Source organism: Dermacentor variabilis, unplaced genomic scaffold (assembly GCF_050947875.1).
Source record: "Dermacentor variabilis isolate Ectoservices unplaced genomic scaffold, ASM5094787v1 scaffold_12, whole genome shotgun sequence".
Taxonomy (NCBI): Eukaryota; Metazoa; Arthropoda; class Arachnida; order Ixodida; family Ixodidae; genus Dermacentor; species Dermacentor variabilis.
In genome coordinates, this window is record NW_027460280.1 from 18,492,661 (window position 1) to 18,515,415 (window position 22,755).

Consider the following 22,755-nt stretch of genomic DNA (forward strand, 5'->3'; position numbering starts at 1 on the left):
GAAGCAGGAAAGGTAGTCGTTTCGTGTTCGTGCGCTTTCGCTGAGGCAACGTGCGGCGCGCCGCCGAAAGTGCCATCTCGTTTTCCCTAGAGCAAACTGCTTCGCGAAGAGGGTTAATATAAGGATGTATGCAGCTCGAGCAGTGTTTATGTGACGTGCGTTTATGTGTTCTGTGTTGTGATTGCTCTGTCATGTGTTTCGCTGGAGTTACCGAATAGGCCCCCTTCCGGGAGAAGGAGCCTATACGGTAAATCTGTTTGGCCAGCTTTCATACATTAAAGGCCAACTGCAATGAAATTTTCGACCGCGTAAAAATCCTAGTTTTAGATAGTTCAGACATGCAGTAGCGTCTGTGCAACATCTCTAGAAATGCAGCTCAATCTGTCACAAAGAGCTCGCAAAAACCAGTTGTTTTTCATACCGAAACTCAAACAAACGACGCCGTTATCACCCGGCGGAAGTGACGCACAGTGAAGAATGCGGAGAACCAGCACCCGTGCTGTCTGCTTTCCTTGCTTGTATTCCGTTCTGGTGTAGCAGTAGTGAAGGTCCTGCACGTCTGCTATTCACAGTTGGTGTACTTTCTTGGCTGTTTCGTGCGCTGTGACAAGGCTGTTGCGCTCTTCTAATGCGAAGTCCAGCATTAGAAGAGCCCGAGTCCAGCAGGGCCTCGATGCGTTCTGCCTCCCCTCGAAGAGCGTATTGGGGTGGCCAAGCTAAAAGTGCGGTATGATACGGCTCAACGCGGATGCGATTCACACGTGGCGCAGTTGCGCGAAGTCGTCGAAGCTCTACAGTCTTGTGTGGCTGGCGCGGGAATAGAATGTGTCCTATCGCACGCCGCAGCAACTGGAACAATCACGCGCTAGCTTGGCTGGCGAACAGCAGCATACTGTTCGTGCAATTGTCCGCCAGCGCTGTGGCAACACCTGATCGCTGCGCTGCTGCTTTAAAGCGAAGGATAAAATTTTACCATCTCCGGCATGACATATCCGACTTCACTGGCCACTGCCTGGCACGCTGGAAGCGCCTACTTGTCGACCGATGCCTACATGCAAGCAAAATCACTGTATCCATGTAGGCTCCCTAGACCGATCAGACAACTACCGCCATCTGTAGTAAAGGATAAGTAGCCGAGACTTAGCATGGCTGGGCTAGAGGGGCTCGGTGCTAAGTCTGCATACACACACGGCCGGACAGGCCGGACTGCGGCCGTGATAAATATTCGCCCATTTCGCTGTGGTGGCATTGCATTCCTGCATGGCCGCCGCGTCGCGTTCAGCTTCGTGACAAATGCAGCATGCAGTTCCTGCTCGTTTCTGGCGCTGTGCCGGAAAGGATTTCGTTCGTCTAGTTCGACGCGTCCGTTGTAGAGATGCGCGAAGCATAGTGAAAATGGTGCACTACCGGAACTGATCACTCGAGAAAGCGCTAGCCAAGCAGGTCTTCATTTACTGTACCTCAAATGCCTCAGTTGGGGTATTACATGAGAGATGTGCTTTAGTTGCAGTGAAAATGAGATTCCAGTGCCGCCTTAATGTGGATTGGAGTGGTGCACGGCAGTTGTATGCAGGTTCCAGTCCCGTGCGGTCGTCACAAAAAAGGAGTGAACATGAAATGGTGGTTTGCGCTGGAGGAAGGTAAACCGCTCTGGCATGGTTTGCGACGCTGAACAAGCGATAAACTAGTATGATAGCTGGAACTTCAAAGGCAGCATTACAGAATTTGTGGTAAAGGCATATAGTCTAGCTACGGCACGTCGCAATTCAAGGTTGGTAAGGTAACCATGAGCCTTTAGCTTGGAAATGTTGGAATGGTAAGAATACACGAAGTAAAACGAGCTGCACGATTTTGGACTGATTCAAGAATATTAGATATGTTAGATTGATGAGGGCCTCAAACAGCGGATGCGTATTCTAACATTGGGCGTACAAATGCAAGACAAGTTATTCGTTTCACTGATGGTGGAGCGAGTCTTAAGTGCTTACAAAGAATGCCCAAAGCGCGATTCGCGGAGTTATGGTTCTTACATGGGTTGAACAGGAGAGATTGCTTGAAAATGTTACGCCAACATATAAGATTCGGTGGATGATATTGCGGAGCCGGAAATGATATAGTGTACTGGCTGGTAATGCGGCCTGCGGTGGAAGGATAATAGTTTTCTTTATATTTAGACATTAACCATGTGTTACACCAGGACTCAATAAGTTTGAGGTCGTTTTGAAGATTTATTAATATCTGCGCTGTTTCTAGTGGAACGATATAGGACGCAGTCATCTGCAAATAGACTAATGGTAGAAGAGATACTAGCTGGGAGGTCATTAATATAAATGAGAAAAAGTCCAAGTACGGTACCTTGTGGCACACCAGAGATTACGGGGGATCTGTTTGATGAGTGGGTGTAAGCATAGACAAATTATTGTCGATTGGCGAGAAAACGGTGAATGCAATTGTATACAGGTGTGTTAATGTTTAGTCGAGGAAGTTTTTGGAGTAGCCGTTGATGCGGAACTTTGTCGAATGCTTTTTCGAAGTCTAACCCCCGAATGCAGAGATCTGCCTTGGATCGTGCTTGGGCTTGACTTGACGAAGTCGGCCCGAAGCAAGAAGCAGATTTCAAAACGCCTGTCGGCTGTCGCATTTCATAGACGCTCAAGCTGACTTGCTTCAAGTCAAGACTGTGCTTCAGTGCAAAAGTAGGTTGCTCGTCTGCGTTCGAGGTTAATAATAAATTTATTAGCGTAAGGCACGTTGTACAGCAAAAAAGTATGTATCTTTCCATGTTTCTACCAGGGCATAAGTGCTGAAGTATAGTTTGGGAAAATTTATTCCATCTGGCTACGTCCGCCGCTGCGATGGGCAGTGTTGCTTGCAGAAAGTGCCCGTTCCCGGCGGGTTTAAGTGGTCAAGTTTTGGTGTTTTGGCGCGCTTTTTGAGTTGTAGGTTTCACCATTTTTTCAAGTCTGTGCTCCACTTTAAGGCGACAGTGTATTTGAGTGCAAATTAATTTTATAGTCACATTTATTTTAGTTTTAGCTTATTTTTAACTCGAAGTTATTGTTGCGCGTCTTTATAACTGGCTGTAGAGAAGCGAACGAAATGGTTAGTTCGTATGGTGGTCTTTTAACGGCTTTTGTTTTTCGTCAGTAATTTTGTTTTCGTCAGCAATTTCGTCATCGCGTAGTGCTGTGCTGGTTTTGCTGGCTCGTAAAACTCGCACAAACTGCAAGTAGCAGAGAATTCAACTTCCACGTGATGTCGTGGGATGCGCGAATCGTCTATCTATATATTCCTCGTCAGACCATTATTAGACTACGCCCCAGTGGTATGGGCGTTATACGCTGCACTTGACATTAGTAAGCTTGAAGCCATACAAAAGAAAGCAATACGGTTCATTTTTCGCCGATATGACCGCAACTTTTCTCCCTCATCTCACGCATGCGCATTATCGATAGAACCCTTGGCTCATCGACGCAACTTGAACGTATCACTTTGCTACATAGGATTGTACACGGCCAAAGCTGCATTCATGCACCTATTCCCTTCAGTCATCCCACTGGGCATGCCATGTGCCGTTCCAACCCACTTAATATTGTTCCTTTCTATCTTTTGTAAATTGTTTTAAGTATTCCTTTTTTCCAAGCACTGTTGAAATTTAGAACAACCTAGCTGGTTCCTTGCGGGAGAAACCTAATGAAGAGTTCTTGAATTGTCTAACCACATTTTGTAATTACGTATCAAATTCATTGTATGTTGTTTTGATCTAGTGTCTCGTGTATCCACTCCTGCTATGTCTCATGTATCGAGACAGCAGTATCTGTAAATAAATAAAGTGTTCTGTGGGTCTATGCCACTTGACCAAAAAGGAGCTGCAGCGGCAAATCCACCGTTCTGTCTTGGCTCGGTACCGCCGTATGTCGGGCGCTGTTTCACTCACCGACGGCAGCAAAGGGTGGCGTATGCAACGTCCCCACCCCTCCGGTTGGGCGGCGGGAAGGTTGAATTGCGGTAAAGGTATTCGGACCCTTAGAATGCCATTTTCTCGTAAACTAAGTCTTGACACGAAACGAGCGTTCTGAGGTTTCTGGAATGGGATTTGAACAGTCCACGTCGACTTAGTAGTTACCTTTAGTTTCCCTTTAAAAATAAACCAACCTTCTCATAAACGTTGCCTTCAGCATTATCGAGGCTGTTATCAACAGTTCTCAAAATTTTCAACACCACTGGGGCGCGCAACTGCCCAAAATAACGCGCCTCCCATTGTTACTAGACTAGTCTAGTAACGTTGGCACCTCCATAGAATGCTGCTGCCAGTCCGCGAAAGCCCAGGAGAAAAAGCGTGCCGTGGGCAGCTGGCGGATAATCGAGGAGGAAAGCGCCCCTTGATAATTGGAAAGCAGCGACCCCCTCCTCGATTCTCCTCGGCTGCACACAGCACGATTTTTCGCACTTTTTCTTGCTTACCAAACGTCTTATCGTTGTAAGAGGGGTGTTTTTCGTGTTGTAAAAGGGTAATTTACTGATGCAGAAAAAAATCATTTTTCACTTTAGTGTCCCTTTAAAGCCGTATGAACGGGGCATACTGATGTAAAAGGAGCTTTGAGGCTTGTTCTATACTCCGGACAATTTTTCTGCCACATGATGAGATGCTCTGCTTTGTGCGTCTGATCTAGTATTGTTTGAGGCATATCCCTTTGTGCGGGGCTTATTAAGCGAAAGCTTTAGATCTCTCAGGGTGTCTACCAACTGGGAAAACCGGGAAAACGGGGAATTCTCAGGGATTTTGAGTAGACTGGAAAAAGTCAGGGAAAACTCAGAGAATTTGGGCCTCTATCAGGGAAAATTAGCGCCAATTTTATTGAAAGGGTCGAAAGTCGCGGTAATGCTGGCTCGAGCAACAGACAGGAATCGTAATGAATCGTCTTTGATGCACTGTCGTCGGCTGGAGGAGTTGCCAGTGTGCAGTCAACGACCGACTTTCCGGATTCCCGGCAATTTGGACGGCTTCGCAGCACCACATGGAGTCAGTGTATTTCAGACGCAAGAACTCTTTGCCGTTCGATTCTCCAGACGTGTTGCCGTGACCGCAGGTCCAAAATGGCATTAATCAAAGCCACCACCGCTGCCATTTTGATTACCTCGTCGCCTTGAACCGGCGCTCTCGCACGAAGATGTGCTGGCAGCCGTAGCTACCACTGCGGCATTGCTAGGCCTAGCTGCTTCGACGTTTGCTGTGAAGCTTCTTGCCGTTGGGTGCTGTTTTTTACTGAAAGAATGATCTACTGTAAGCAATGGCACGGACTCCGTCTTTATGGTCCTCGCAATTAGCTTATAAGCTTGGAAGTTACAATGCGTTGCATAATGCCGGTTCCCGAAAGTCAGCTTTGCCTCTGTACAGAAATGTTACTTGGTGAAGCATACGCAAAAGTATTGCAGTAAAGCATTGCAAGCATGGGAAGGGGCTATTGCCACGGGACACAGTATGTATTCCTCAATTATACACACGTGCACCCGGTATTTCCTGTCGCAGTACAAGCACCGACATGCCCAATACGTGTACCGACAGGCCTTCAGAGCGTTTTCAAATGTGCCTGTGGTGGTTTGAGCCCTTAAGGGCAGTAAATGAAATGCATTTATTTTTTCCAACTGGCCGATTTTTCTGATGCTTTCGTGGCCCCTAGGGAGTTAGGAAAATCAGACATGGACTGTGTAACTGACCGAGAAGATGCTTCAAATGGTTTGTGGGGCGAACGAGTGGCGGAAGGACAAGAACAAACGACCTACGCATTGAGCAATGAGTGGGAAAGGAAGCGTGCTGCCGCTGTTTTGAAAGAGCTTGAACTCAAAAAATAGTGTTGGCTGAGGCCGAGATGCAGGTTTCCCTCATCCAAACCAAAATAAACTCTTCAAAGCAGTGAAACACAACACTGAGGCGTCGTGCACGGGTTGAGCGTGTCAGGACTGTTGAAGTTGACACCAGCTGTTCAGAGAGAATCTTAGTTGTGACAGAGTTCAGGCCTCATACCGATGAGCTTGCTATCAGTTGATAGAAATATGCTTATATTAGAAAATATTTGCTTCTGTATGCATCTCCGTTTTATTCGTATTTCAGAATGTCTGACTCGGTTTGCAACTTTGTTCGATGACATTTGCTGTGCATTTTACTAACCCTTCCCTTCTATTCTCTTTTAGATACCATAAACACTACTCCTTAGTATTCAAATTAAGTCGTTTTTTTTTTTCTTTTCTTTTTTTTTCTTTTTTTTTTTTTTTTTTTTTTGGAATGACAGCATGGGGAGGCGATATGGTTTCAGCCAGTCTTGACAAGAAACATAGTTCTGTAGCACTCGGGGAAAACCTGGAAACTCTGGGAATTTGGAAACGTCAACTTGGTAGACACACTGCTCTTCTCGCTTTTTGTCATTCCCGGCTGCGTGCCGCATCTGGCACTGTGCTCATTCGCTCGCCGGGAATGCCGACGCTCGCCACAGGAACGGGCGCCTAAGTGCTCGCTCTAAAAAGATTAAGCCAGGCTCATATACATTGGCATGTGTAGTACCATTCCCAATTCGACGTTCAAATAACTGTGGAGCTTGCCAATGATAAACTCTGTGAATTGTATGGGGCACCAGTGCATTGAAAGTAATACAAGGGAACAGAAGGGGGGGGGGGGGGTTACCAGGTGCACATTCAGTGTCATGTTTACTGAAGGAGAGTATACTACTGCACTGTTCTAAAGGGATATAAACATGGTGCCAAACAATAAGTACCATTCTTCTAGAATGACTAAAAATTATTGAGCAGAAGGTTATCTGCGCAGTTAATTAGTAACCAGTGCATGTACAACCTGCAGCACAATAATTCGGAACACTGCTCTCACAAGCTGGGATAGTGAATTCTTGGATGGAAATTTTATTTCCACAGCCCTACCGATTTCTCGTTCAGTGCCGTCTGCCTGATTGGCTCAGTGTTCGCTGTTCAGGAAAACGATGCGTCACCGTTGCTTTGCGTTGAACATTCCAAAAATGATGCAGGTGCCCTCCATTGACATACCCGACGTTGATGAATGACATTGCCTAATGGGTACAGGCACGGCAATTGCTAGTAGGAACACTCATAGCCCGTGGCATTGCTCTGCGGAGCGCCGCCATCGGTGCCTCGTGAAGACTTGCAGTACTGCCGCATCATATAGTATAATTCTTCTTTGCTGTGCACGTTGATATCACGATCGCACATAGCCGTGGCTCTGAGTATTCAATGCTGAATTCGGTCGCGCAAAATTTGGGACGAACCATAGCAGATGATGCGCCTGTACACGCCTCTCGTGTGCTGCCAGGACATGCTTCCCGCATTGCCTGCTCACAGACTGCACCTTCACATGCCACTAAATGACTAAAAAGAGAAAACTGGAATGCTGTTGTGCGGAGTTAGAAATGTTCTCTCCCTCTATTTTTATGCCATTCCTTTATGTTGGGATTGTAGTGTGAGCTTTCTAAAAGTTTACCCCATGTGCAACCCTTTATTGGGCTTATACGGACTTTATTTAGTGCGAAGCTAGATATAGAGACAGAAAAGGAGCACATTATATTTAGATAACCGGGGCCTTTTCAGCGAAATTTCTGTGGTCGATGTAAACTTCGGAGCATAACCGCTTGACCTTGGATGCCGTGAGAGAGCAGCAGAATGGATATGTAAGCTTGGACAATCACTTTCGGCAATGCAATTGCCTTCGCGTGACGTAGTGCTCAATCAGCCAATCATGTTATCTTTTTTACTCTACCAGCCAATAAGTGCGAGAGCAGCAGAATGGATATGTAAGCTTGGACAATCACTTTCGGCAATGCAATTGCCTTCGCGTGACGTAGTGCTCAATCAGCCAATCATGTTATCTTTTTTACTCTACCAGCCAATAAGTGCGCACTGAAAGTGATATCGCCAAAAATTATCTTCCGGGAATACGTCCCCAGGTGTGCCACACCATTATCCGTCGCCTTTAAACTTTTTCTCAAACAAAATCTTTTTTTTTTTCTTTTAAGACTTGATGAAAAACTTGAAAATTCTAGAACGTGCCCAAATTCGTTCACTTGACGAGAAAATTCTAGATTTCACAGGTACGCAATTGGCCTTAATTTTGGGGGAAATACTTCTGCTTGCCGAGCCGTTTAGCCAGAGTTTAAAAATATGCAAATATATAAGAGCTAGACAGAACAAGCATAATGTTTGCTGTGCTTGGAGATACTTGAACTATATTTTCATTCCACCTAATTAAAGATAGACTTAATTCATTAATCAACTTCTCAAATGTTATAATTAGACAAATTTTCGATAAGAAAATCGTAGAGTGACATGAACTCCCGGTATAGCTTTCTGTTCCTCAATAAACGCTACGTAAGTGTTTGCGAGCGTGAAAGAAGCCCGCGAATGCAGGCAAAGTGTCTCGAGCGGCCAGTCGTGCGCCAATTTTGCACGACCAGTGACATCAGCAGTAGCCACCACCATGCTCACTATTGTCAACTGGCACAGTTTTATTCTCATACGCTGCTCCGTGCACAGAGAAGGAACAGAGAGACCTCATTGACCGGAGCATGCACAAGCAATCGGCTGCTTCACACGAAGACCAGGCACTTTCTGCGAATGGCTGTAGGGCCTCCTGCTTCGACTTCCGTGCATTCCTTGTTCTTGGGCCCCACCTGTGCTGACCAAGTGGAGAGACTGTTCAGCTGTCAGCACAATTTTTTCTTCCTTTTCCTTTATTTAGTCACTTATTGACTGCAGGTTGACTGAAATAGAAACATCATTTGCTACATTACGGCAAGACCACGAAAGAGTACAAGAATGTGTACAAGCAGTCGGCTTCATGCGAAAAGAATTCACACAGTTAAACAGAAACATTGATGACCTAGAAAATCGTGGTCGCAGGAATAACTTGGTCATTTTCAGTCTAAAGGAAAACAATGAAGAAGACAAAGCCGCGCTTGAACAAGCTGTAATACAAGAGACGGTTAAAGACAAATTAGGCATTGAGGTCCGTTCGGTAGAATGTATTCACCGAATTGGTTCTAAAAACGCCTGTCGTGAACCACCTGTTATCCTGCGATTTTACAAAAAAGATGACAGTTCTGGGCGACTGCTTCAAATTGAAAGGCAGCGGCATATTGATATCGGAGGATTTTTCTGCTGCTGTCCGAGAAACACGTGCAATGTTGTGGGACTCATCTAAAAACGAACACAAGAAAGGTGATAAGGTTAACCTGGTGTTCAACAAAATTAGTTAATGATGATCTGTACCTGTGGGACATGGCAAAAAACAAGCGAATTCTACTGAATCATCAGCAAAAACTGACAGCAGTGCTAGCAGCCAGCAGGACCGACGCAATAGCACCCCTGCACCACTTGTGATTCTAAGCTTCAATACCAGAAGTATAGTCAACAAAACGAAGATTGCTACTTTACTCCCCCAATGTGGTCATAATCACGGAAACATGGCTACATTCCAATATACACGATTTGGAAATAGTCCCTCCCTCCTACGCATTGCTACGTTCAGGTCATGGCGGCCATGGGGGTGGGGTGGCTATTGCCATTAAACAAAGTTATCATTCCAGCAAGATGCCGGCATAGCTAACCATGAAAGCACTTGGTGCAACATAAGAGTTGATGATTCCTCAATACTAATAGGTGCCGTTTACAGACGCTGAGGAGAGACAGAGGATTATCTAATAAAAATGCAGGACTTCCTACATCACAAAGTTAATAATCGGAATAAATTGCTAATATCTGGTGATTTCAATCTTTCGGGAATTGATTGGGATGCATTGGCTATTGGCGGCAAGGAATTGCATAGCTATGAACGGCTCCTGGACATAATGTTCAATCTCTCTTTGACCCAAATGGTTAAGGAACCTACTAGGGTGGAAGGAAATTCTAGTACGGTACTTGATCTCGCCTTTTCCTGTCAGGCACATTATGCCCAACAGTTACCGTAGAAGAAGGCATCTCTGATCACAAGATGCTAGTATTAACGTTTTGCGACTTGAACACAAATATTAATCGCACGACCAGTCCCACAAAGATAGCAGTTAAAGATTATAATAGGGCAGAAGATAATTGACTACCTTGATATAGCTTTAGGCAATTTCTCAAACGGACCATCACTATGCGTGAACAGCCTGAGGTTAAAACTAAGAAAGGCGATTGAGCATTGAGAATCAAACTTCATCCCAACAAGGTATAAAAGGATTAAATGCAAAACCCCGTAGGTAACACGTTCAATAATTCACCTGAAAAGAAGATTGCGTAGAAAGAGATAACAAAAGCAATACACAAGAGGTGCTCGCATTATCGTGTCAACTGAAGATGGAAATTAAGACAGTGAGGGAGTAAATTTTTTTCCGAAACATTAGCAAGCTTTTTGAAAACTGAACCCCAAAAGTTCTGGCGCTATTTGGCGGAGCCAAAAAGCCACACCAAGAAATTGGATGTTGCGGGAGTAGTCGTTGAGGACGAACACAAAATAGCTAATTCTTTCAACGAATATTTCCAATCTTATCACGAGAACAACTGTGGTAAGAATGCCCGAAACAGCTTTTAATTCTTTGATGCCTGACATAGCAATAACTGAGGATGGCATGCTAAACCTGCTTTTACAGGTTGACTCGAAAAAGTCGCCCGGTCCAGGCAGTATCTCAAATGTATTTTTAAAACGTTATGCGCAACAAATATCCCTTTCCTACACGCACTTTTTGTCGAGTCACTAAAAACTACCACGCTTCCTACTGACTGACTTTGCGCAAAGGTAATCCCTATTCACAGAGAAGGAAATAAAAAGCTGGTTGACAACTACAGACCCATATCTCTTACAAGGGCTTGCTGCAAGCTTATGGAGCACATTCTTAAAAAATCGATTCCGAGTTATTTGGAAGCAAATAACTTATTAAATCTGATGCAACACGGTTTCCGGAAAGGACTATCGACAGTAACTCGGTTATTAGAAATAGCACGACTTCACGAAAGGAATAAATAGCAGAGAACAAGTTGACAGTATATTTATTGATTTTTCTAAGGCTTATGACCATGTCGTACACTGCCAATTAATTGACAAGTTAAAGCTCATCGGCATTAATTCGACAGTAATAGCATGGATAGAAGCTTACCTATCAAACCGCACACAATATGTCATGATAAATAATTGTGAATCAGAGAACCTCGAAGTGGTTTCCGGTGTGCCACAGGGATCCGTGCTTGGACCACTATTATTCCTCATATATATTAATGATATCAGCTCTTGTGTCGATGACTGGGTGAAAATCAATCTTTTTGGTGACGATTACGTGATTTACACAGTTGTGCGGGGACCAGATGATCAACCGAAGCTGAACATGTCATTAAATAACATTGCTCTGTGATGCAACTAGTGAGGCATGAAAATAAATGTATTGAAAACTAAATGTACGAGTGTCAGTCATAAAAAATCGCAACTGAGGTTTAACTACACATTAAATGGGTCCGAGCCCAAACAAACAGACACTGTTAAATATCTAGGAGTAACACTTACACGTAATTGGAAATGGGATGTGCATATTGATAATACTTGTGCAAAAGCTTTTAAAGCACTTGGATTTTTACGAAGGAAATTAGCCGTGACACCTGCTGAAGTAAAAGCTGAACGCCTACAAAACCTTGGTCAGACCCATCTTAAAGTATGGTAGCATAGTATGGGAACCCTCGTCAACAGTACTTAGCAGATAGGCTGGAAAGGCTGCAAAATAGAGCATTACGGTTTATATACTGAAAGTATTCTCGGTACGAAAGCGTCAGTGCACTTAGAAAGCAGGCAGGCATTCCCACTCTTTCCAGTCGGCGTCGCGTTGCCGCCATGAAGTTCCTTTTCATGATCTATGATGGGTCTGTGAATATCAACAAAGATCAGTACCTGCAGCCACCACATCGCCACACTAAACGAATAAATCACGATAAGCACATTAGACCATACGTCACCTGTTTCAATACATCTTTTTTTCCGTCGTCCATCGAGTTATGGAATTTTTTGCCACGGGATGTTCTTGACAGCGATTTTGTGTCCAGCTTTGTAACCAAATTAGAATCTTTTTTTCGTCTTGTGCCTTAATGCAGAAGTTGTATGTGCTCTTTTGAAACTTGGCCAGAATGATGTGTTGCGGAAAAGTACATTGATGTGCAAATGTCCTGTATATAGTAATCAAAACTGTGGATACCCCTGTAACCCACCCCTGTAAAGGCCTGCCAAGGTCTACAGTATTGCTAAATAAATAAAAATAAATTATTTAAATACACAACTACATCAAAAAATAATATTGCGTTGGCTTCTGACGCGGCCCGTAGCTTTGTCCAGCACTGGGACTAAAATGTGAGACCACTAGTAGCATGTAAGCTCTGCATTTGTTGTCTTTATCGTTGTAGGATTTCCCACATGCAGCTGACAATCCGAGCCCCCATAAAACCGGCTTAATTTGAGCCTCAACTTTGTGCCAGTCAGCGCATCTTTTTTGTGTGCAACCAAGCAGTAACACGCATAATACCTCTGGCCTGATAGAAAAGTGCATTGTATCTACATCGAACAGTTTCGTTATTTCAACAGATGTTGCAAAAGATAAGTAACTTCTTAAATTCCGGAGTCATGTTTCTGCGACGGTGTGTGCTCCCCACTATGCTATCGTGCCTCGCTTGGTAATTTGTGCATTTCGTGTGAGGATGCTGCAGTCATAGCGAACGTGGTTAGGGACTGTGCCTGCTGTGTACTCAACAGACTTCTTCTTCTTCCAGGAAATGAAAGTAAACTGGGCCACTTCACCAGGCAACACCCCAAAGCTCGACACTAGCAGTGAGTACATTTGTATCGCTCGAAGCTGCCAGTTCAATGCTGTCCATGTGGCGCAAGTTTTGTCAACAGGGTAGAAATGTTTGCACGTTTGAGACTGCATGAATGTTTAATGTTGTACAGCAGATGTACACAGAAAGGTCAGTCGCATCGCTAGGGGTGTGGCATGTGGTGGGGCACCTAGACGCATCCCTCTTAGCTGTATATGCTTTTATCTCGTCATCCATACTGAGCACGAGCAAAACTGTACAACATAGCCATCAGAGAAGTAGAAGATTTGAGTTTTGTAAACTTAATATATGCTTCTTCGTAAATGGCACATTGTATATGTTTAGCACATCCACGAGGATGAAAAACAAGTTTTGAGGTAGAATGATTCTCTTGAGCATGCAATAAAGCACCTTTTATTTTATGCATCACAATGTCCACAATTTCAGAAAGCATAAAATCCATATGCAGCATGATCAAGTGCACTGCTCGCAAAAGAAACAAATTTATTTGAAGTGATGCGGAGGAAAAAAGGGCAACATCATAGAAATACTTGCTATTTTTACTCATTTCTCACTGGCGTGCAGCAGGCTCGCCAAGATTACTTGTGAAGGGCCGACTTAAGAGGAAGCTTTAGCTCGGGCCCAACGCCGACACAGCCTATTCAAATACATGCAAAACACACAAAACTTTTTTCTGAGATAACCACTGGACCGATTTTTGTTAAAAAGATTTTCGAGAGTTTGAAAGAAACAAAAGCAGGAACTTGACAAATAGCCCTGCGTCAAGAACAGATATTGCGGTTCTGTAAACCATTAGATTATTCAAAGTAGATTCTATATGCCAATTTATAGCTTCGTGTATTCGTTATGTTGTGTACAAGGGTTCTGCAAAAGCTGTATTTTCATATTACCAAATTTTTCGAGATTCATATGTAACATATCAATGTGTAACATATCAAGATGCAGTTCCCAGAATTGTAATATCATATTTCATTGCTGAGTTACAAGTTGTAAACTTGATAGTTTCGTTTTCTGTAAATTCGAAATTTTTGCCCATTTTTCATTAAAGAATTCACGAGCTAAATAAAAAATTCAAAACTACAGTCACTAGATTTTAAGTTTTTCTTTTAAGTGCAACAAACCTCGTCAAATTTGGTGCAGTGGTTGTCGAAAAAAACAGATTCTCCTTCTACATGTATTTACATAGGAGCATAGGAGAGAAAAGTATATAACAGCTGTGTCTTACCAGTACTCATGTGCGGGGCAGAAACCTGGAGGCTTACGAAACGGGTTCTACTCAAATTGAGGACGACGCAACGAGCTATGGAAAGAAGAATTATAGGTGTAACATTAAGGGATAAGAAAAGAACAGATTGGGTGAGGGAGCAAATGCGAGTTAATGACATCTTAGTGGAAATCAAGAAAAAGAAATGGGGGGGGTGGGAGGAGCATGGGCAGGACATGTAATGAGGAGGGAAGGTAACCGATGGTCATTAAGGGTTACAGACTGGATTCCAAGGAAATGGAAGCGTAGCAGGAGGCGGCAGAAAGTTAGGTGGGCAGATGAGATTAAGAAGTTTGCAGGGACAACATCGCCACAATTAGTACATGAGCGGGGCAATTGGAGAAATATGGGAGAGGCCTTTGCCCTGCAGTGGGCGTAACCAGGCTGATGATGATGACAAAGGAGCACCCGAGCTAAAGCTAAAGGGGGGATGCTAAGCTGAAAAGTCAACGTTTGAACCGCTCCACGAATTTTGATAAAATTTTCAGGGATGGTTTACCTTCTTGTCATTACAACATGTTCCAATATCAGCGCCCTAGCACAGAGAAAACAAGTGATCGCTGTGAAAGTGAGCAATATTGTGTGTCAGTTTAGGAAAACTATCGTCTACAAAATAATGAAGATGTACAAATTGTTTTCGATTACATACCTTCTAGATAGTTTATAGTGCAGGATAAGGCCAGTTCTGCATTTTTCATGTCATTTTTGTAAGAATGGTATCACTCTGAAAATGAAGTTTACCTTTTTGACTGGCTTATGTCAAAGATCTACTAAATTTTATATGTTGGAAGAGATTTAGGCGTCTAGAAAGTACTTTATCTTGTTCCTCACAAAATTTAAGTCTAGAAACCACTTTGGAAGCAGCCTTTGGTGAAGCATTTCGGAAATAATACTTTTCCTAAAGCTTTTTGTTTTTGTAAAAAGTGTAAACTGACAAAAATAAGTTCAAATATATCAGAACATCGCATTTATTCTGATGATCGAAAACAAGTGCCCTGCTGCATAGGTCGGGCCCTCTTTCGGGGTTTCTTGTAAATCTAACAACTCTCCATCACAATGTAGGCACAGAAGCGATGTTACCAACGACTTGATTGCTGTAAAATTGCCATTTCACGAAACGATACCCGCTGTGCTCCGGAGTTTCTTCGTTCTCGTCGTAGAATCATGACCATGGCAAAGCAGCGCGACCGTCCTTTCAAATGCTGTCAATTGACACTCATTACCTTTGGCAGAACCAGTAGTTTCCGCAGATATCGAACCATCAACAGAGCTTGAAGAGCTTGCGTTTCACTGGCAGCAGGCACGGGTCTTGCAAATGCACCGGCAGACAGTCCTCACTTGCAACCCGCCGTGGTTGCTCAGTGGCTATGGTGTTGGGCTGCTGAGCACGAGGTCGCGGGATCGAATCCCGGCCACGGCGGCCGCATTTCGATGGGGGCGAAATGCGAAAACACCCGTGTGCTTAGATTTAGGTGCACGTTAAAGAACCCCAGGTGGTCAAAATTTCCGGAGTCCTCCACTACGGCGTGCCTCATAATCAGAAAGTGGTTTTGGCACGTAAAACCCAAAATATTATTATTATTATTAGTCCTCACTTGCAGGCTGTCGCCCACTGTTGTGCATTTGTGCTTTCCGAAGCTTCTTCGTGTCGACGACTTCATTACAGGCATCTTGCGGTCAAGCCACCAACCCCCCACTCTTTGCAACAAAGTCGTAGGATGAAGGAAAGATGCACACAACCAGCGCATAACGCATCCAATGCGAGAGAGACTCCAAATGGCGCGAAAATAGCGTTGGGTGGTCATGTGGCGTGTTTCCGCCAATCCAATTTTCGGTTTCGCTTTTCCAGCCACTCTGCAGTTGCCACGGCCAAAAATATGCCTTTTTTTTTACCTTGGTGCTCCTTTGTACTCTCAATAGGTCTTCTATGACTAAAAAGCGCGAAAAACAAGCTTTCTAACGTGGGCATTCACTTTGCGTTCCGTTTCTTGCCCACTCTGCGGCCGCTCTGGAAAAACAGTGTTCAGAGTCGCGTTCGACAGGAGATGCGCCGCCAACTTGTGAAAAAAATTCATTTTCTTCCTTTCTACTGCTCAGATGACAACCAAACTTGGTGAGACTTCTTATTAAACCAGCAATTCAGAACAACTCAGAATAAAAAGCATGTCCCCCCCCACCACCACCGAAATTGGTATTGTAGCCCCGCATCCCCTCTTAAAGGGACACTAAAGAGAGAAATGATTTCTTCTGCATCAGTAACTTACCTTTCTACGATGCCAAAAACAACACTCTTACCACGATAGACGCTTGGTTGGCCAGAAAAGGTGCAAGAACGAAAGACAGGTGCGGCGCCTCCTTGAAGTTCCTGCACTTGGTCGCTGGGACGTCATGGATTTTGATGGCATCTCCTAGGGCCTACTTAAGTATATAGTGGTACAGATTGACTACATTGTGTTCTAAAGGAACCAAATATTCAGCATGGCAACTTTCGGCCCGCTCAGCCAACGCACTCGGCCAACACGGCCCAAATGCAAGAACTTTGGAATCCCTGACGTCACACTGACTGACGTACCGGCGTCTGGGTTTCGGTACGAAATTCAAATACTGATATTTCGACCTTCATTTTCTCATCTAATAATCAAACTGTTATTTTAAAATGACTGCCTGCAGTGTTCTCAAACAATGCTTTATTAGTCTAAACTGATTTATTGTTTCGCTTTAGTGTCCCTTTAAGGGGGGATATGGGGATCAAAGCTAACTTTTTTATTTACCAGCCGATTTTGATGAAATTTTGCACAGATGTTAATAATATCACATAAACAAAACTGTGAAAATATGGTGAAAATATGGCTGCAATATCTGAAGTACCTTTTGTTTACAAAATTGGTCTGCTTTCATTTTTGCAAAATGCCTGCACACCTGTATATTGATGCTAGGAGTTCAAACAAACATTGATAGCACTCCTATATGTATCCTCCACACAGTGACATTCCTGTAATTTTTTTAGCCTAACAGAATTTTTTTATATTTTCATTCTTTTGCAGCTACTTCAGTTGCATGAAAATATCGACTGTGAAAACAAAAGATAACAAATTATTAAAGCAACTATTTTGAAAACAAAACATGTCACTGTGTGCAGTGGTGCACAATGAGTGTAACAAAACAAACGGTGTAAAAATATTCATAACGGTGGCTGAGATATTGGCTTTGCAAGCTGACCTTGGTGGTAGAAAAAAGTTTTGAGAAAAAGGTGTTCGAAGTTTTGGGCCATGTTTATTCGACTAGAAACCACCGGCCTTGTAGTTGCAGGTGTCAGGTACATCTCTTGGCTTCTTGAATCTTCTATGCTTTTCTTCATGGGCTTTCTGTGCCCTCTTTTTGCGCAAGGCATCTTTCTCGGCCGCTCGACGGAGTCCATGTCCTGCAGGTTTCACGCCAAGCGAGGTGCAAAACTCCGTGTAAGCTCGAAGGGTGCCACTGTTGAAGCGACACACTGCCTCACTTACGGCTGTCTCTACAGCAATCAGGGAAGCATTTTTATCCTCTGGCATGATTGACCAAATCACGGAGTGCAGGCTTTCTGCTGCGTTTTGAGTTTTTTTTCCTTTGCAACGTTCCAGCAACTGAGGCTCAGAGAGACGCTGGAAAACTGGCAACATGGCCTCAGCTACATGCGGTTTCAACCTGTACTTGTGAGCAGGCTGCGGTTCCTGTTTTGCTTCTGCTGCTCGATGCCTACACCAACTTGACGGGCCCACAGGACAGAGCTCGTGGTGCGGTTCTTCATCTGTAGAGGTGACGTGATGAAACGTTGCCATGACTGCTCTCTTCATGTCCTTCACATCCTCGCTCCCTCTCAAGGCCATTCCGTAGTAGCTGGTCAGCCTCTTTATGAGGTCTTGTGTCAGGCCCCCTCGGCCACCAAGTGGTTGGTCTCTACTGCTCTTAGTGACCAAAGTGCGCAAGTTTGTCCCCATCCTTTTTTCAACGTGATTTACGCAGTCCTCTTTCGAGAACTGGATAAACCCGTAGGTTTGGTCCTCACAAAGCGCCAAGTACGTCCGGCTATCACCATCGCACACAATATTGGTGTAACGCAGATCATTCTTTGTCAAGGAGCGACGAAAGAGCTCAAGTGCCGCCTCCACCTCCATCCTGCCGGATTTCACGTCCGTGTTCTTCTGACATTGATGTGCCTGCCTCCACACATCATAGTCACTGTCACCTGGCTTTGGCCCCAACATGCACCCATGACAGTAGTTCGAGAGGACTACGAAGTCCAGCACCAAGCCACTGTAAAATTCAATCACAGCCCCTACACCAATGTGGCTACTATGACCCCGGGTCATCCACGTGCCATCATAAATGACTGTGATGTTCTTATGGAATGTTGGGTCCATTTCGGTGTAGACTCTTTTGACAGCTGCTACAGCATCAGTGCACGCGTTTGTTGCAGATTTGCTTGCAGCAGGCCTGAATTTCGCTTTCAGGTGCCCTTGAAATGTCTTCTGATGAAGCCCCCTGTACGAAACATTCATCACAGACCAAAAGTCTGTAAGGGCAGTGGCACCTTTCCCTATGCTTTTGATTGCTTGCATGGACCTCAGGTTCACCTCAAAGGCCCGGCTTCCTTCTTCTCTTGGTGACGACCACTGTGTTTCCGAAGTACCGCATGCTGAGCAATGTAAAACCATTTTCACGGCAAGGCCAAGCCTGGTTCCCGGCACTACCGCTATCCCCGGCTGGAAGCACTGATGGCACCGTGTTTTGCTGAGAAGTGCATTCAGTGCGGCAACTTGCACAAGCAAAAACTCGCTTGAGTCCGTCGCCACCGAGCATGCTCCTCCAGCCATCAACCCTATCTTCCGTTCTGTTGCCGGCACCGAAACAAGTGACGCGCGGACAGTGGCAGCGGTCATATTCAACTCCTCCGACAAGATGAATTGTGGCTCATGATGTGACTGTATGGTGCGGCCGTTGCTGATGCACGGTTCGTCCTCACGGCCGACAGACGCACGCGCTTGGACCGCACTTTCGTCGTCCATCTCTGTGACGGCGGTGGCACAATCGGGGTACGTCGCGGGGCATTCACAGGACGTCGAAGGCCCGAAAGCATCGGAAAAGGTCGTTATCAGTTCGGCATTGTCACCACTGGAACACAAGGCTGTAACAGCCCGCGAACTGCCCGGCAATGCGTCGACAGTCTCTCTTGCAAGCTCGTGCGCGGACGCATCTCCGCTAGGCCTACTTATCCTTCGGATGTTCGGTGGCTTGCGCTTGCGGCTGCCGAAGCGGTGCTTGGTAGCGAATTTCGTCGTCCACGTCCGCCCAGCCATGCTCGAAACCAGAAAATGAAATAAAAAACTCAAAACCGAATAAAGCGATGAAGCGGCAGCGTACCTCGAGCATCCAACGCGTATACAAAGGCAGCGGCCAGCGCGCGAAGAAACGGGAGAAGCAGACGCCGCAGCAGCTCGCTACCAGACTCGGCCAATGGGGTGCCTCATAGAACGCACGTGACGAAGCAAGCCAATCAGCGGCCGTGACAAGCAGCTCTACGACCTTCAGACTTTTTATTTTTTTGGGCTTGCTCTTCTCTCTATCAGGAAATGAAAGAGAGGAGTCAAAAGGCGAAGAAGCGCTCTCTTCAACGGTACCAGCATGGCCGCGCTGCGTACTGCCGTTCCGGAGCTAGGGACGCTCGAAAACCGAGACTTTTCCACCGATTTTCACGAAATTTTCGCTGTATTGCCTTACGTATATATTTATTTATGGTACTTAGCAGTCGTTTTCAGCGGAAATACTTGCAAATATTATAGAAAAGGGGTCAAACATTCGAAATCTGCAACTTTCTAAAAAGTGATTTTTTGGTCGTTTTTCACGAGTTGATCCCCGCGTCCCCCCTTAAGCAGAAACGTGTCGCACTAAACACCTGCAATCATGCAAAAAAGAACACATGCCGCACACAGGTTGACCAATTTAATTTATCGCTGGGTCTGCACGAGCATTTTAAACTGAAATTTGTGCACCTGTGTGCGACATGTACAGTACGGTGCGCAGTTTGAGTGTAAGTCGGCATTAATTGACATACGGTACCGCATTAATTCTTCCTCAAAAGATCTAAACTAGCATAATGCCTGATTTAAATACGATTCAAAAGAACACTGCTGAAAGTCCGCCTCCCCTCGCAGTTTTCAAGAATAGCGCTGGACACTAGGCATTTCAATTTTCAAAATAGTGCCAGTCATTGTACAAACTGGCAGAAGCATAGATGCGCAGCACGGGCAGTGCATAGCCATGACACGGGCGTTTACTGTAAGTCGGGCTAAACGTGAAACCACAAGGCAATGGTAGAGCGAACTAGGTACTAGAGATTTTGTGTGTGCTATCTGCAAGTAGAAGGCCCGGCTGCACACGCACACAATGCTACTGGCTCCACAATTTTTGGAATTTAGCTTAAGACACTGTTTAACACTAGCATTCAGCACTGGGGTCAAGGCAAATAGCGTCCCGCAAACAGACTCTTGAAAGTGCATTTTAGTATAGCATCCAGGATGCTGTTCAATTTCTAGTGCATGGTTCACACAAGTGAATATATTTGCCAAGCTTTGTGTGCGTGCGCAAGAAGCTGGGCAATGACAACTGGGAGCACCTTGTATTTGTACTTTCCATGGTGGCGAAATTAGTACAGTCCCTCCACCGTAGCCCAATCTCCAGTGCCATCATGCCACTTCACCAATGGGTGGCGCTGCTAGTAGACTATTAGTCACTGCCTCGTTTCAAAGGGGATGCCAATAACTCATCATTGCCTCAGTGAACTAGGGTTAGATTTATCGTCTATTTGTAATGGGTAAAGGGTGCAACAGCTCTCTGGGCTGATGTATGCTGACGGCATACCACAACTAGCAGACAATGCAAGAGATCTACAAAGGAAGCAACGTATCAACAAATCTAGGTATGAAATTTAGCACAGATAAATCGGGACATTATTTTTAATGATGACAATTGTAGTATGTGAATTAAGAAGCAAGTCATATCCATAGTCGGCCAGTATAACTGCACTCACCAATATAATCTGAAGATAAAATGGAAGGAGGAATGCACTACTAATAATGCATGCAACACTTTGGGGCTACATTAAAAAAGAGGTGGGGCGTGGAATCTGGAAAGGAGTAATGCTGCCGGCCATGACGTTTGCAAATGCCATTCCAGGCTTAAATATTGTCAGGGTTGGAAGTTAACCAGAGATCCTGTAGGCTTGTATGCTACATGCCCTTGTTGTTGTAGTTAGATGCCCTTGTATGTCAAAAACTCCAGCACTGGCCCCCTATAGTCATGCATCGCAGGCGGTGACAGAAAACTACTAAGAGTTGCCATGATTTGTTCAAAATGTTGGCGTAAGCAAGTTATTGGCAGCATTGTACTGAAGCTGCAGACTCCCACCCCTTGCAACTAACCTGCTTTGTGAGCTGCCAGAATGCTTGCGGCATGCTCTACTAAGGTAGTGGATTCAGTCTTGGTCCTGCATTCCCATTTTTATTTAAGAACACAATTCTGCATCACCGTATGGCCCTTAATGATGCCCATGACAATATTGTCAATTTCTGTGCTACTTATTGATCATTGTGTGTTATTCTGTCTGAGAACACTGAGTGAAATGCATATTGAAAGTGAAAAAACATTTTTCGAAGCTGATGATTGACTGTGTTAGCGCAATTCAAGACAGCCGCATAGCCCAATGAAAAAACATGGTTTGTATCACAGCTAACAAAAGCAGAATAGCGAGGATTCTAAAGCATTGCCAGCTTGACACGTGCTGTGAAGTTTTCCTGTGTGTCCTTGATAACTTCTGAGGTGGCTTTAGATTTGAATATTATGTAGGGGACTGAATGCACCCTACACTTTGCAGATTCTTGTGTTTTCTCTTTTCAGAACACCATCACATTTTCGTAGGAGACTTGAGTCCTGAAATAGAGACAACTCAGCTGCGAGACGCTTTTGCCCCTTTTGGAGACATCTCGTAAGTAATTGCCTCTATGTTCAAGCCATTGCTCTGCTCCACAGATGTTTTGAGCAGACTGTGCAAGCACCCGGAAGCCTTCTTTTGCCTCAAGCTCTGAGCCTCTGCAGCGCAAAAGGCACAACCTGACGTGCGGCATACTCATGAGCCTGCAAGGGGCGCGTAGGCTCTGTCCAGATCCGGCCTCTGCTCTGAAGGCTTGGCCCTTGCCAACAAGCACAAAAGTAACAACTTTGCACAGCGCGTTTCACACAAACATTATAAATAAATAAATGAATGCCTGCGGAAGCGAAAAACACACTCCGCTGACAGCCGATGGCACCATTGTTGTCACCGTAATATTCCATATCAAGTCCAGTTTTGATAAAATCCTATTGCACGCCCTATGCTACAGTTGCAATGGAAAATTGTTGACGGTGAGTCGGTAAGATTGTGGCTTGATGTGCATGGGCTGAGCGCATACATGGCCTGCACAATGTATCTTGGCGGTAATCTGCGGTGGCTGCTTATAGTCCCACTGAGACGGCCGAGGTGAAGCGAGAAGTCGCACAAAGCGTCCTCTTCATCATGCTAAAGTAGTTGCAACGAGTGTTCACGGTGATCG

General features: G+C 44.8%; 2 protein-coding genes across 6 annotated transcripts in view; one reads left to right on the forward strand and one right to left on the reverse strand.

The window, feature by feature from the left end:
* The window catches only part of LOC142566292 (nucleolysin TIAR-like), a 256,354-nt gene that overhangs the window by 101,820 nt on the left and 131,779 nt on the right, over positions 1–22,755 (forward strand). For all 5 annotated transcript variants that reach the window (XM_075677186.1, XM_075677187.1, XM_075677189.1 and 2 more), the window contains 2 exons: positions 12,802–12,859; positions 22,064–22,151. In XM_075677186.1, the coding sequence (XP_075533301.1) occupies positions 12,802–12,859; positions 22,064–22,151 (146 nt within the window). The remainder of the gene's footprint in view (positions 1–12,801; positions 12,860–22,063; positions 22,152–22,755) is intronic.
* On the reverse strand, positions 17,007–19,467 carry LOC142566189 (uncharacterized). Its single transcript, XM_075677040.1, has one exon. It carries the CDS (start codon positions 19,465–19,467, stop codon positions 17,413–17,415), a length of 2,055 nt encoding a protein of 684 aa, XP_075533155.1. The 3' UTR covers positions 17,007–17,412.